The sequence below is a fragment of the Diaporthe amygdali genome (assembly GCF_026229845.1).
Source record: "Diaporthe amygdali strain CAA958 chromosome Unknown NODE_53_length_281289_cov_64_976018, whole genome shotgun sequence".
NCBI classification, from domain to species: Eukaryota; Fungi; Ascomycota; class Sordariomycetes; order Diaporthales; family Diaporthaceae; genus Diaporthe; species Diaporthe amygdali.
The window spans coordinates 127234-141518 of NW_026517073.1; the positions used below are offsets into that span (position 1 = coordinate 127234).

Here is a 14285-nt window from a genome sequence, read left to right on the forward strand (position 1 = left end):
CGTAGTGAAAAAGTCCAACCCCGACGCCACCGTCATGCCTAGGGGCCGACAGTTTACTCGTCATCCTCCTCCTCCTCCTCGGCCTCAGCAGTCTGGGCAGCAATGCCTATTGGATAACAAGTTAGCATGCAGGTTCAAAGAGGTTGTATCATTTTTGATCGGAGCAAGGAGGAACGTACGGTCCAGATCACGCTGGCCAGCCTGGGTGATGCGGCGGCCGCCCTTCTCCTCGTCGATCTCGACAATGTTGATCTTCTCAAGGGCCTGCAGGACCTTGCGGTCGACGGAGCCGGAGGCGTTGACGTGCTTGGAGGGGCGCGCACCACGGTTCTTGGCGGTTCCGTGGATCTTTCGGAGGCGGCCGACACCGATGGTCTTGCGCAGGTAGACGGCGCGGGCGACAGCGGCGGCACGGACGTAGAACCAGTCGATGTCCTGGGGAGGCATCTCCTTGGCGGGGCCGGTCTTGACAGTGTCAACCCAACCTGGATGATGAGTTTGTGGTTAGCCGAGAGGTCCAACAAGCGGACAGAAAGAATTGGTGAGAGTAACTGTCACATACCAGGAATGGCCAGCTTGCCCTGACGCTTCAGGAACGCAGCGTAGGCGTTGATGAACTTGTGCGACTGCAGATCAAAACAAAACACCATCAGCAAATATTCCGTCTTCAGAGGTCTTTCGACCCCCTCACGCCTGCTCCACGGTGTTTGTATGTTTCTTTCATGTTTGTGCCTCGACCCGATGCCCTTCCATATTTGTATGCGCAAAGTCGAATGAGCGATTCATAACGCTCTCGAAGCAATGGCTATGCTATGGGGTGCGGTCGGGTGTCGGTTGATTGTGGTTCCTGGCCGTGATCGTCGTGATTGTCGTGCCCATGTGTGGTCGTCTTTTTGTTCCGTCTTGCAGGTCGTGCGGGATAGTCAGACTGGAAGAGTTGGGACACCTACATCAACATCGCGAACAGAGATACCGCCACCCATTTTGATTGATTTGATGGATTTTCCTGGGAGAGATTGACGTGAGGAAAGAGGGTGGTCGTCGGGGTTTAGCTGTCGAAGGTTGAGGTTGAGGATGAGAAGATTTCACGCAGGCCAGACGTCGAAGTCAAAATCCAAATGGCAGAAACTGGGGTTGTGCTGGCGCTAGCTCCACTCTGGGCTGGCAGAATTTCGAAAATTGATCCCTTGGTGTGGGCAGCGTGCACGGGCCAACCAGTCCAGATAAGTCTCAACAGCTGGCAGCCAGCTGCCATGGACTTTGCCGTGGACTTTTACGTGGACTTTTAAGTCCTGGCTAGTGCCTAGTGCCTAGTGCCCAGTGCCCAGTGCCCAGCCCACTAGCGGCCCGTGTGGTGCGGAACCTCGGCATGTAACGTCAATCAATCGGATTTGACCACTTCGCAAGCAGAGACCCATTTGGCCATTGCATTGCTGTTCAACACGACTTTGCCTCCTCTCCCTCACCCAGTCACCTCTGCAGAATTATGGTTGCGGCACAGAATCTGCACAGATCCTGCACAGAACCTGCAGAAATGTTGGGATGTCCAACGGCGAATCCCATCCTCGACGGAGCTGCTGGTCTACGAAACAATTCTTCTTATGGACTCACCGTCTACGCTGCTAGCTAAGTTGTGATATGTTCTGTCTGCTGTGTTGAGCAGTCAGGCAGTCAGGCAGTCACTCACTCAATCAATCCCTTTTTGTCCAGTTCCAGTTGCGAGTCACAGCTTCTGCAAGAATGGTCATGCAGATTCACATCAGTCATCCCTCTCTGCCTCGTCTTCTTCTGCCTTGTTTCTCGTATCAACCCCATCCCTGTGTTCATATATACTGTATGATTTGGATTTTAATACCGTTTCCTGTGAAACATGCAGATGCTTTCTCCATTGCACATGGCCACTGACCACCTCAGTCACATCTCATTATCCTCAATCTCCTCATCTACGGCGTAAAGACTGTATGCTGTTGGTGCTGAGGATTGAATATCGACGACACAGACAGAAAAAGAGTCCCTGCTCCCTTCCCTCCATCTCATCATGTCCCACTTCTTCCCAGCCCTGACTGCATGCAGGCTCAAGGGTGCATTCAATGAAACCACATGGCATCAAACCACCCTGCCCGTCCACCAAGCGGAGCCCATTCCTGTTCTCCACTTGTCCCGTCTAGGAATCTGGCCCTGCGAGCCTCGGCTGCCTTCTCAATCCATCCTAGCTGCCGCCAGCTGCAGGGCCGACCTGTTGAAGTGCCCACGGCCCGTGGATGAATGAAACACACGAGGGAGAATGATAGGCACCATGTATCCTCACCACGATTCTGTGCTATCTCTTCCCGTTGTGCCTATATGCCAGCTCATCTGGCTTCAACCTAAGCATATCTCCATTACAGGCGCTTGGACCCAACTGGGTGGTATATTTGCAAGGGTGACCAGACGAGGTGAATGAATGGACTGTGCCGGACTTGTCATGCCCAACTGTGAAGACGGATCCAGAATCTGAACGAAACCTGCTTTGATCCTCCTTCACTTTTGTTTCTACTGGGGCTTGCTAGCCTGAAGCCCTGCAGTGAAGCTGTTTGAGACTTCAACAACAAACAATATCTTCATCGTCTGAGTTGTCTTTAAAGTTTTGCCTGGACCGCTACGCCTGGCCAACCTGCGTCGTCGCTACCTGCCAAGTCGACCTCGAATCAGGCACGCCTTCCCCCCTTCTGGCCAGATAAGACCAAGGAGAGGAGCTTGGTTGGTACAAAAGCGCAGCTATGTCTTTGGGTGAGTCTCTATATATATTCTCAAGCCCTCTTAGACACCGCGTTTCCTATATGCTCTTGAACAGCCCTACTGATGCCACCGAAACCTACAGTCCCTACCGTGGTGGGCCAAGCTGCTGCTGCTTTGGCCGGCCTTGCCTACCTTAATGCTCGCTTCTCCATTGGCCAGGATCTTAACTTTCTCTTAGGCCGTAGAGCAGCCTTCGCAGCGTTAACGAAAACCGGTGAGGATTTCAACGGGGGCTCCTGGCTTCAGATGAACAGCGGCCACCCCCCCCCCCCCCGGCCTAATCCCTTCTCATATACCACACCAATTAAAGACTTGCTGGTCTTGACTAATATCAGATTACAGCCTCCAAGAATCGACTCTCGATTTACTACTTTTTCGAAGACGCAGTCAAGGAAAAAGGCGACTCAGAGGCCATATGGTCCCACGGCGAGTGCCTCACCTATAACCAGACTTACGCCCGCGTCAACCAATATGCGCAATGGTTCCTCGCTCAGGGCGTCCAGCCAGGCGGCCTCGTCGCCCTCCTGATGGTCAACTCCCCGGATATGGTCTGCGCCTGGTTCGGGCTCCTAGCCATTGGCGCCGCCCCTGCGCTGGTCAACACCAACCTTGCCGCCAAGGCCCTGATCCACTCCATCGAGATCGCGAAGGTCAAGCTCATCCTCGCTGACGGTGACGACGACCTGATGGGTCGGTTGGATGCCGTGCGCGGCGACCTAGAGGCCGGCGGCCACCGCATCTGCAAGCTGGGCGAGGCGCGCGAGCAAGTCCTCGGCATGCAGCCCCTACGGCCCAGTGACGAGCTCCGCAAGAATGTCAGTGTGGATGCGCCGCTGGCCCTGGCATATACGAGCGGTACCACGGGGCTGCCGAAAGCCATCACGTTCCCTATGGCCGTTGCCTTCCTGTCGGCGACGGTAAAGCGGCGCGGGTTCGGTGAGCTTCCCGTTGCCAATCAGAGGTGCTACAACTGCATGCCCTTCTACCACATGACAGGCGGCCTTCATGCCATATTGCAACTCTTGGTGAGTATATTAGGCAGGAAATGACCCCCACCTCCAATTAGCCTGGCCTCCTCCTCCAACTGACACCCATACTCACCACCCCAGACCCGCGACACCCTATGCATCGCCCCTAAATTCAGCACGAGCACCTTCTGGGCCGACATCCGCGCCTCGCGCGCAACATTCTTCATCTACGTGGGCGAGGCCCTGCGGTACCTCCTCGCGCAGCCGCCGTCGCCGCTGGACCGCGCCCACAACGTGCACACGATCCTGGGCAACGGGCTGCGCGGCGACGTGTGGATCCCGTTCCGGGACCGGTTCGGCATCGACACGATCCACGAGTTCTTCAACTCGACGGAGCTCATGTTCGGGCTCGACAACTCGAGCCGGGGCGACTTCACGGCCAAGTCGCTCGGCGTGCACGGCCTGCTGCTGCGCGCCCTCTTCTCGGGCATGTACGTGCCCGCCGCCACGGACCCGGAGACGGGCGAGCTGCTGCGCGACCCGGAGACGGGCTTTGCGGCGCGCGTCCCCTTCGACCAGGGCGGCGAGATCCTCGTTCGCCTCGACTACCAGAGCAAGCTGCCGGGGCGCACGTTCCGCGGCTACTGGGACAACGAGGGCGCCACCAACGCCAAGATCGCCCGCGACGTGTTTAAGAAGGGCGATGCCTACTTCCGCACCGGTGACGCCCTGCGACGCGACTCTGACGGTCGCTGGTTCTTCTGCGACCGCCTCGGCGACACGTTCCGCTGGAAGGGCGAGAACGTCAGCACCGCCGAGGTGAGCGACGTGCTCGGCGGTTACGGCGGCGGCGTCATCGAGGCCGTCGTATACGGAGTGCAACTCCCCGGTCACGAGGGGCGCGCTGGTGCCGTGGCGCTGCTGATTGAGGAGTCGAGGCGGGAAAACTTTGACTATGCGGATTTTTTGAGGTGGGTTCTCCCTTGACTCTCCCCCCTTTCCCCCGATGAGCCTGTCGAGGCTTTTGCGACCCTGTATTCCCCAGAGGGAGTGAATCGATTCTAATCGCAGACACAGACACGCCCGCGCCAACCTCCCCAAGTACGCCGTGCCAATCTTCATCCGCCTCGTCTCGGAGCCCCTCAGCACCGGCAACCACAAGCAGAACAAGGTGCCGCTCAAGGCCGAGGGCGTCGACCCGGACAAGGTGTCGAGCGGCGACGCCATCTACTGGGCCCGTGGCGACACCTACGTGCCCTTTACCCGCGCCGACTGGGACGGCTTATCCCAGGGCAGGGCCAGGCTGTGAGTGGACTAGGAATAGCCCGCTCATGCGTGCGTGCATGCGCGTGAGTGCGTGCCACGTCGCGCTGAGGCTTATCTCGCGGGGAAAGGGGGCCCCCCGTGGCGTCGCTATCGCATCTTCCGCTTGTGTGGTTGCAGTCGCAGCAGCGTGGGGTGGCGACGCGCGGTGTGAGTTGGTCTTGCGCGGGCCCTGGGGTTTCCCTTGCTTTCTGGCGCGTCATGTGCAGGCCTGCGTGAAGACCAACTTGCAGCTGGGATGATGGGTGAGATGAAGATGAGGAGAGAAAGGGCCAACCGAGGAATAATAGACGAAAGCCCGTCGTAATGTCTCGCTACCTCTTTAATGACAGACCAGCATAGCCCAGGCGTTTTAGATTCTATTTCTATCTCCTATCGCACCATTGGTGTTGACGTGAAGCGGTGTGATCTTATGCTTTCCTTTGTGCATCAGCGTGTAGTCCTGTAGTCTAAATGTGTGTGTGTGTGTGTGTGTGTGTGTTTGTGTGTAGTTTGCATACCTGATAGCCCGGGTAAGAAAATCAGCATCGCTTCCAGTGGCCAGCTCTCCATGCTTAGGATAGGAATATATGGTGAGCAGCAGACACGAATGAGTACTCAATGACAACTCGTACATAGGTACACTGGCGCAAGGCAAACCACGATGAGCCATCTGAAGCTCACCTCGGCGCAGCTGGCAGGTCCTGAGAGACAGGAACGGCTTCTGATACTGGGCTCCGCCACCACGGATATCAACACGCTATAAAGACCGGGTGCCTCACTGGTCACGAACTCGCCGCGTACATCACCCTAATCATCCCTCCGATGAGCAGTCCTCACCTTTACTTGATGACATTTTCGGACCGCGATGGGGGAACGTAAGAGCGCAGCACAGCCCAGCCCAGTTAGTTTCATACGTGAGGCAGTTGCCGCCGAGATGGACCTATCCGACTGCTATGGACTGAATTCCCCGATTTGTGTCATCCCACAGGGCTGGGATAACTTCCCCAGCGACATTGCCGGTGTTGTTCCCGTATCCGCTTCTTTGACTCGGTTGGTTGGCCGTGCGAGGCAAGAAGGGAAAGCACATTTGCCTATCTATCTGGTGCGGACGTTGCAGACAGAACCTTGGGGGTAGCATTGGCCCACATGGGTGTCCATGTGTGTGTGTTCAAGAAACTGTCTCTGGCCCGAGGGATAAGTCCCGTCATGTGCAATTTCCATGTCGTGTCTCGCAGTAGGTTTGAAAAGGAGAGGCAGAGGTCGGGAATATGTAGAAGTCTTACGTATGCATAGATGCCGAGCAACCCCCAGGCGGATTGGGTAATCTCCTGACTTCCTCTTGGAAAAGACCTCTTGTATTCCCTCAGACCCGATCAATGTACCGTCCACGACTCGACACGCTCGTGTGTTAGAGCAAAGGTACATCCAGAGAATAGGCTGCCCAAAAAGGTGAAGAACTCTTTCAGATACCATGAGGGAGGGGGGCATGTATCACACTCCTATACGCGTAGGCACCCACATGGCACTAAGATTATCCATGCAGGCCAGCTTAGACGGAAGGGGGCGAAGGGGAGTCGATACGTACAGTACTCAAGTCAAGTTCCGAAAAGCTTGCCCAGTCAGATCTAATGCCGGAGCTCTTCAGGGACCCTTCGGAGAATATATTGGGGGCCAACTGCCGAGCAACCGGCGTCGAGCGAGTGGCGGTGGTGAGATACAGGTACATCATACCAGGTCACCAAGAAGTACCTCTCGCTCACAGCTTCCTTGAGGACGTAGTCAATGGAGCCTTCAGCCGCCCACTCACCCACACACACAACCCTACCCACAGACATACGCACGCACGCGAGATCTCCATCAGCCCATCCCTTCCAAAACGTGCAACGGGCGCTACTGCATGCTTGCCGCAAAAATGGGGAACTCTATTTGAGAAAAGAAAAAAGATGAATGGGGTATTGGTTTTTCCCTTCTTGATATCTAAGCGGTGAGTTGAATTGAGTTTAAGAAGGGGGCGGCAGGTCCCGTCAACCTTCATGCCGTTGAGGAGTCCGAAGAAGAGAAGAAGAGACGACATGCTACGTGTAACATGTGCATGTGCATGTGCATGTGCGGAGACTGGATTTGTGCAAGGCACAGCCTCTGCTCATGGCGTGAGTAGGCATGAGTTGTGTGGGCGAGTGAAGTTTCCTGTCTGCCTGAGTTTGTGTCTGTCTGTCTGTGTCCTGGCTCGGCCGAGAAAGGAGTATTGTAAGCGGCGTGTCGCAATAGCTACACAGCGATGCTCTGACCGAGTCAGCTCTGAATAAATTTTTGAGGCTTTGGGGCCCCTGAACCGGGCAGACAAGTTACGAGGTCATTACATTTTTGAACCAAGTATGTGCAACACCGAGCAGATACACACGCAGCAAGAGAAGAGTCCCCTGTGATTTTGTGATTGGGCACACCCGAAGGTTGACTCTCACCGGTCGAGGCGAGGAAATTGACAAACTCAAAGACAGTCCCAACGCAAACAGACCTCGCAAAAGCTGAGTCTCTTATTGTTTATGCAAGATGGAGTCTCGTAGATTCCCGTCACCCCGTGTCACAGGATGAACTACCGGCTGAGGTAGAAGGAAAGATTGTAGTCTCGCCCGGGTGGCGTGTTTGGACAAGTGCCGTTCACGTGAAGGTGCTGTGCCTACCTACCGTGCGTATACATTGTGCCAGGAGCAAGCTGCTGCCGCCAGCCAGACCCCAGCCAGACCCCAGCCGCGAGGTCTGCGGAGGTGGTGTCTGGGCTCTGGCTGGGCCTAGGCCTGGGCACACACTCACATTATACCACCAAGGGGGTCACGGGTCTTTCATTGGGGGATTGGCTGGTGAGAAAGCTTAAATCCCAAAATAGAAGGATGTCTTGGTTGAGCCGCATGCGTGTGCGAGTAAGCAAGCCGCCTGTTTGAACGACGTCGACTCTACTTGCAGATGTCAGATGCCTCTTTTGGACCCTTCGGAGGCGGATCTAGCCTTCTCAAGACACCGTAAAGGGTCTGAAGACTCGACACGACCATGAATGGCGACCGAGAAGCGCGCGCCTGCTTTGTGATAGCAGTGCAAATTGAGTTTGCTGTGGCCGGCCGATGATACGATGCCTCGTCCGCCAATGGCCAGGGTTTTTTGGTTGAATTAACCTCCGGGCCGTTGTTGGACGGTGAAAACGACAACTTAGCAGCAAGGGTTCCCAGAGAGATTGTCTGGCCCAAATGCGTCGAGCGCTGCGAAAACGAAAAGCAAATAGGATTTCCCCATCCGGGCAGAATTCCCCGAGCTGGCCAGGGCAGACTGGGCCAGGCTCTGAGCGTGGCGTGGCGTGGCGTGGCGATCGTCCCATGTACCTGGTCACAGTCTCGAGTGGGTAATGCCGTCATCGGACTGTCATGGCCAGCAGGTGCCGCAACCCCAGAGAAAAAGTCTATTAGACAGGGCGAAACCCGGAATGGACGGCGAGGGTCAGGGAAGGGAGGGAGTGGAGCTGCATTGGGAGCGGCGCCGACCCGGAAGAAGCGACCAAGCAAGCAGCATCCCGAAAACGGCGGGGACCATTGGCTCGAATGCCCAAATGAGTGAATGCTACTGAGATGGTTTGAGTTGCTCAGACTGAGTGACAGAGTCACAGAGGCAGGGCCAAGGGTTCAGACGAGCGTCACAGGGTCGCAGCGAGCTGTGAGCAGTCTGTGAGCAGTGGTCGGCAGATGGGGTTGTTGACAAAGGCCGGCAGATTTCGGGGGCGACGTCGATCGTGGTTTCGGGGGTGGATCCTCGAGGCGGGCCCGAAAGGCAAACAAGAAACAAGGGTTCTGGTCGGCAATAAGGCGGATGTGGAGTGCGAGAAAGCAGGCCAAGAGACTCGGTCGGTCGGTCCCAAGATCCAGAGGGCCGGATGAATTACCAAGCAGCTCTCTGGGGCCCTGGAAAAAAGCTTGAGTGACGGGATCGGGTAGTGCTGACGGCGCGCCCAGCAGGTGACAGGAAAATTATTAAAGACAGATGCACGGCGAGACAAGCCGGGGATAGGACGTTTACAAGATGGGATGGTTGGTTATTATCGAGAGGGAGGGGAGGCTTCAGGGAGGGTAGAGGGTAAAGCGCGGGCGGGCTGGAAGAGTGGCCCGGATGCTTCGGTGACATTGCAGCTTTGTCTTGTCTTGCATGTTTTGCTTGTTGGGGCAACACACTCCAGGACAACAAACAATAACTCCGTGGAACCGGTGGGAGTAGAAAGCTTATCCAGGTGAAATGTGACGATCTCTGGCGGTGGGTTAAGAGTCATCAGGCGATGAGCAGGCCGTGAGCAGGAGTGAGCGGGCGAGAGCAGGCCGTGGGCAGGCCGTCGGAGGAGCGAGTCCCCGCCAAATAACCTGAAATTGCGAGATGATGAATCCACGATGGATGGTCGACAGCCTGTCTGGCAGTCCGTCAGTCATGCATGATGAGATGAGTTGGTGCTGTCTTGCTCACTCGCCCTAGCCTCTTACTGTACCACATCGACTGCCTGGACTGCACAAGACCTGGTCAGGAAAGTGGGGACCCCACCACCCGCGCCCTGCGACTGCAAGAAAATGGCAAGGTGGTGTGAAGGAGAGACATAGACGACAACCGACAAACAGACGACAGACGACAGACGCGATCGATCCATCACCCATCATCCACCATCCATCATCCCGGGCAAGGCACCAGCCACAGCGCCTCGCCCCACCCCACCCGCGTCGCGACTTATCAATCAGTCCCGTCCATCACTGGCCTCTATTCCCTGCTGGACCCATCCAACCGTCAGACCTCACCTGTCGCCGTTGAAATGACCCATCCGCCGAAGCTCCCGGGCACCACCTCACCTTTTGCTCCTCAGGCTCCTCAGGTAAGACGGCGGAAAGAGTATGCCCAGGCAGTCAACCAGTGTCAACCAGTCAAGACGACTAGACGGGCAGACAGGTGGCTGGTCTGCAACGCTGGTACCCGTGCATTGGCACGCCATCATGCGACATGGACAGGAACAAGCCGTGCCTGTGCCAGTGCCTGTGCCTGTGACGTGCCTGCTTGCTGACAAAGTGGGTACATGGGAATACCAGCAGCAGCCAGACTAAAAAACGATATGTACAGTTTGGATGAGAGAGAGAAAGGAAATGAGAGGAAAGAAGAGGAGAGGCCAAACACGGCGGCAAGCACATCACATTCAACCGACACCAACACCCACCGTTTCTATCTCCGAGTTCACGCTCCCAGCTCCTAGATCCCCGTTTTGCCCAGCCATTGACTGATTGATTGATTGATGGATGGATGCTTCTTGTTGCTATCCGGTCTCGAGCCAGTCTAGCCTCTAGCCTCTAGACTCTCGCCTCTAGTCTGTCTCTCTATCCTGTCCGCCTCGTCACCTTGTTTCCGTTGTTGTTTTAGTTTCAATGCAGCCACCTAAATCCCAACCAGTCACAAGAAAACGGCCAGAGTGCCCAGATACAAACGCCGCCACCTGTCGGTCTGTCGGTGGGTGAGCAAGTGAGTAACAAATACAGGTAGCAGTGACGGTCGGTCCCTCGCAACTTTGAGGACGAGAATCTCCGTCCCCTGCAAACCAACCCATCCTACCTCTCCGCGCATCCCACGGCCAAGCAAACGGTCAACCGTCTCGTCTCTCTCTTCCTCTCGCTGGCTCGCACCTTCATTGCTCGCGCTCGCTTCGTTTGCACGTACTCACTTGTACGTACCTGCCCATCCCATGCACATGCACATACAGATACATGCAACATAACTGTATGTATGTACATGCACATTACATGCACATGCCACTGCCGCCGTTTCCCTGTTTCATCATCATCATCGCTGTTGCTAGCCAACCTTGCCTCGCCTTACCTTACCGTACCTTGCCTGGTCTTGCCTTGCCTTGCCTTGCCCTGCCTTTCCTTGCCCGTCCCTTCCTTTCCTCGCCTCCCGCGAGTCCGCTCCGCCCTTTCCATGGCCGAATCGGACATGACCTGACCTTGACCTCGCCTGGGCTGGCCTGCACTTTCCCTCCACTCGTTCGCATGCCTCCCAGCTGCCCCAAATAAATACAAACACGCACGTCAGTCTGTACCTTGACCCAAGTACCTGCCAGGTCCCTTCTCTCTCTCTCTCCTTGCTCTCCTCCCTTGCATACTGTCGCATCGATGTGCGCAGCCCATGTTCCTGTCTCCTGCTCCTCTCCTACGTACTTACTCTTATGCCCTCCCTCCTCCTGACTGCCCCTCGACATAGACATCGGACCCCCGCCAGCACACACACAGACACACACGCGCACACACACAGAGAAATTAGATAGATAACCTCTGGAGGATCCCCACCAGTCAGCCTACACACTCACCCTCAAGACTTCTGGTCACACCGCACCATCTGTCACCTCCAAATAATCTAAATAATCGGGCCACTCCCCCCTGATATCATTTTGGTCACTGGCAGGCACTCAGTCACACAAACCAGAGAGACAGACAGTCAGGCAGTCTACAGTCCCAAGTCTCCAGATCTTGCCTCGTGCCTTCACCAGACACATTCTCCTCGAAACAATCCGTCTCTTTGACAGTCTGTCATCCATCCTGCCTCAGAAGACGAGTCCCACCTTACTGCCCTGCCAACTCACTTGGTTCAGGCAGTTGGTCCCTTGCTGTGTCTGTCTACCAACACACGTCTCCGTCACCAACCTTCCTGTTCATTTCCTTGTTCCACAGCTGGCCGGTTACCTGCTGCCTGCCTCCCTGCTCACCAAGACGTCTCGCGCCATCTAACCTGGCCGTTTACTCAACAATCGACCTGGTGGCCTCACGGCAACCCCCCACCACACTACACCCGGCCCTCAACTTGCTCGGATCCTCAACAACACAGCCTAAACCCCGGTCCGACCCGTGAGACAGCACCATTGTTACACCACCTAGGGTCCTCCTTCCACCCCATCTCAGCCACAGACTCCCAAACATAGCAGGTTTTCCCTCGCCTCACTCGATCAGACCCAACATGGCTGCCGCTGCCGTACTACCCGCCCCTCCCCATGATGCCGTCATGCCTGTCAACAAGGATATCTCGCCGCAGTCCACTCCCTCAGAGTCTACCTCTGGGTCTACCTCATCCACAGCCCTGCAAAATCCCAGTCTGACCGACAGCACTCGAACCAGTGAGACCCTGAACGAGAAGGACGCCCAGCAGGTACCACGCCTGGACGCCGATGGCAAGGTCAATGGGCCAAAGCCTGGCTCCATTGGTCTTCAGAAGACCAGGTCAAAGAGGCTGCGCCAATCTTTGTCTTCCAAGCGCAGTAGCAAATTAGCCAATGTCCCCGAGGAACAGGCTGATGCCGCCGAACCTGACAGGTCCGTATCGACCAGTCGGTTCAAGACGTTCGTCAAGTCCTTCAAGTACCTGTACAACCTGACCCCCAAGCAGGTGGATGACTTCATGGCATCCTACATCATCTACAACCTGGACTGGGAGAACGAGGCTGAGATCATCGAGACTCTGGGTCCTAACTACCAGCAAAAGGTTGGTGACTGCCTCAAGTCATACTACGGAGTGCTCAACCACCTCTGTGCCCTGGGTGACGTCGAGAAAATGTACATCCCACCCGCCATGAACATGAAGGTCTCTGTACGCGACAACCAGCTGCTGTACGAGGAGTCCATCGCTCGGGACCTTGGCTTGAAACCTGGTATGAGGGTACTGGATCTCGGGTGTGGACGAGGCCGCGTTGCTGCCCACATGACAAAGTACTCAGGCGCCCGCGTCACAGGCCTCAACATCGAGCCCAATTCGATTGCCCAGGCTCAAGCTTTCAACGATGAGTTGGGTTTCGACAACGACTTCATCATCAAGGACTTTAATGACTTGCCGCTCCCTTTTGAGGATGAGACTTTCGACGCTTTCTATAACATTCAGGCCTTCAGTCTCGCCAAAGACCACCCTGCCCTTGCAAAGGAGGTGTATCGTGTCCTCAAACCTGGTGGCCGCTTTTCGTCCCTGGACTGGGTCAAATATCCGGCCTATGATGAGAAGAACCCTGAGCATACGCAGCTCATGCGCCGTGTGAAGCCACTCATCGGTGCAGTGGGAACACCCACCCCGATATCCATGGAGAAGGCGCTCACCGACGCGGGGCTGTTCGTCACAGTCTCGGACAACGCCAGCATCGCCACAGATGGCCTTCAGAGCCCGCTCATCGGCAAGGTGGACTTTTACTTCCGGTCGATGCGGCAGCTCATCCTGGCGCTGGTCAAGGTGCATGCACTGCCAGCCCACTTCAAGACGCTCATCAACCGGTTTTGCCTGGATGGTGAGGCATTCGTCAAGATGGACGAGATGAGGCTCATCACGACCAGCTATCGTATCATTGCCGAGAAACCGCAAAAGGCATAGAAGCAGTAACGTTACGGCAGAAGAGGAGCGTGGGTGTTGGCGCATGAGTGATGGCGTTCTGTTCCTAAAATCGAGCAGACATTGCAGATCTACGAGGTCTGAATTTTTGATGGCATCCATGCTACAGCCAGCACTACATCATACATGGAAGGAAACGTTAATGTCTATTGCGTAGATTTCTCTCACCATCGCCATCTTGTTCATTCTCAGCGTCTTGCTACATTTCAATGGTTGGAGATATATGGGCAGGCCCGAGGATGGCTTAGGGGGCCCACGGGCTGGTCACGGATCAGGTTCTGGGGCTTCATTTTGATTCTGCTTTTCTGGCACCACATATCTTCTGTTACCCTCTCATTCCTCAAGTCTGGAACTTGAGGTCGCTGCTCAAAGTTAAAACGGGATTCATTTCAAGCAGATGGAGTTCGCCTCGGTAAGGATTTCTAAGAGGGAACACAAAACAGAGACATTGAAAGCACAGGAGTGTGGTCGTGAATGTTGCACTGTTATGTGTTGGTAGTTAGCTTTCTTTGTTTGAACAAGGTACCTCTGCAAGTTTTCCACTCTGGCTGATCCTGGTGTCTGTCATTGATCTGTGTGGTTTCGTGTTACGTGACTGTACTGCCCTCGGAGACAAGAGTGTCAGGCGTAGCATGTAAGCCCAGGGATACGCGTTCACTCATTATAGTTTAACTTCAGTCCGTTTGTTCTCAACACAAAATCCTAGGCGCCTCATGGGGACTGTCTTTTCTGGAGAGACAACATTAAGAGGTGTCTCTGAAGGCTACCTATCCGCTCAACTCTCAACGAGGCTCGCGCAAAAAACAGCAT

General features: G+C 55.5%; 3 protein-coding genes across 3 annotated transcripts; 2 read left to right on the plus strand and 1 right to left on the minus strand.

Annotated features, from left to right (window-relative positions):
* Positions 1 to 53: 53 nt before the first annotated feature.
* On the minus strand, positions 54 to 983 carry J7T55_014955 (40s ribosomal protein s19; the record flags this gene model as incomplete). The annotated part of the gene is made up of 4 exons (XM_053135274.1): positions 54 to 106; positions 180 to 485; positions 563 to 626; positions 951 to 983. The coding sequence occupies 4 exons, from the start codon at positions 981 to 983 to the stop codon at positions 54 to 56; spliced, it is 456 nt and encodes a 151-aa protein (XP_052987042.1).
* Positions 984 to 2759: 1776 nt separating this feature from the next.
* Positions 2760 to 5814, plus strand: J7T55_014956 (fatty acid transporter protein; the record flags this gene model as incomplete). The annotated part of the gene is made up of 6 exons (XM_053135275.1): positions 2760 to 2769; positions 2861 to 2992; positions 3121 to 3803; positions 3888 to 4717; positions 4824 to 5051; positions 5688 to 5814. 6 exons carry the CDS (start codon positions 2760 to 2762, stop codon positions 5812 to 5814), a joined length of 2010 nt encoding a protein of 669 aa, XP_052987043.1.
* A 6251-nt stretch (positions 5815 to 12065) lies between these two features.
* J7T55_014957 (uncharacterized protein) lies at positions 12066 to 13457 on the plus strand (the record flags this gene model as incomplete). Its single annotated transcript, XM_053135276.1, has 1 exon — positions 12066 to 13457. The coding sequence occupies one exon, from the start codon at positions 12066 to 12068 to the stop codon at positions 13455 to 13457; it is 1392 nt and encodes a 463-aa protein (XP_052987044.1).
* Positions 13458 to 14285: the final 828 nt, after the last annotated feature.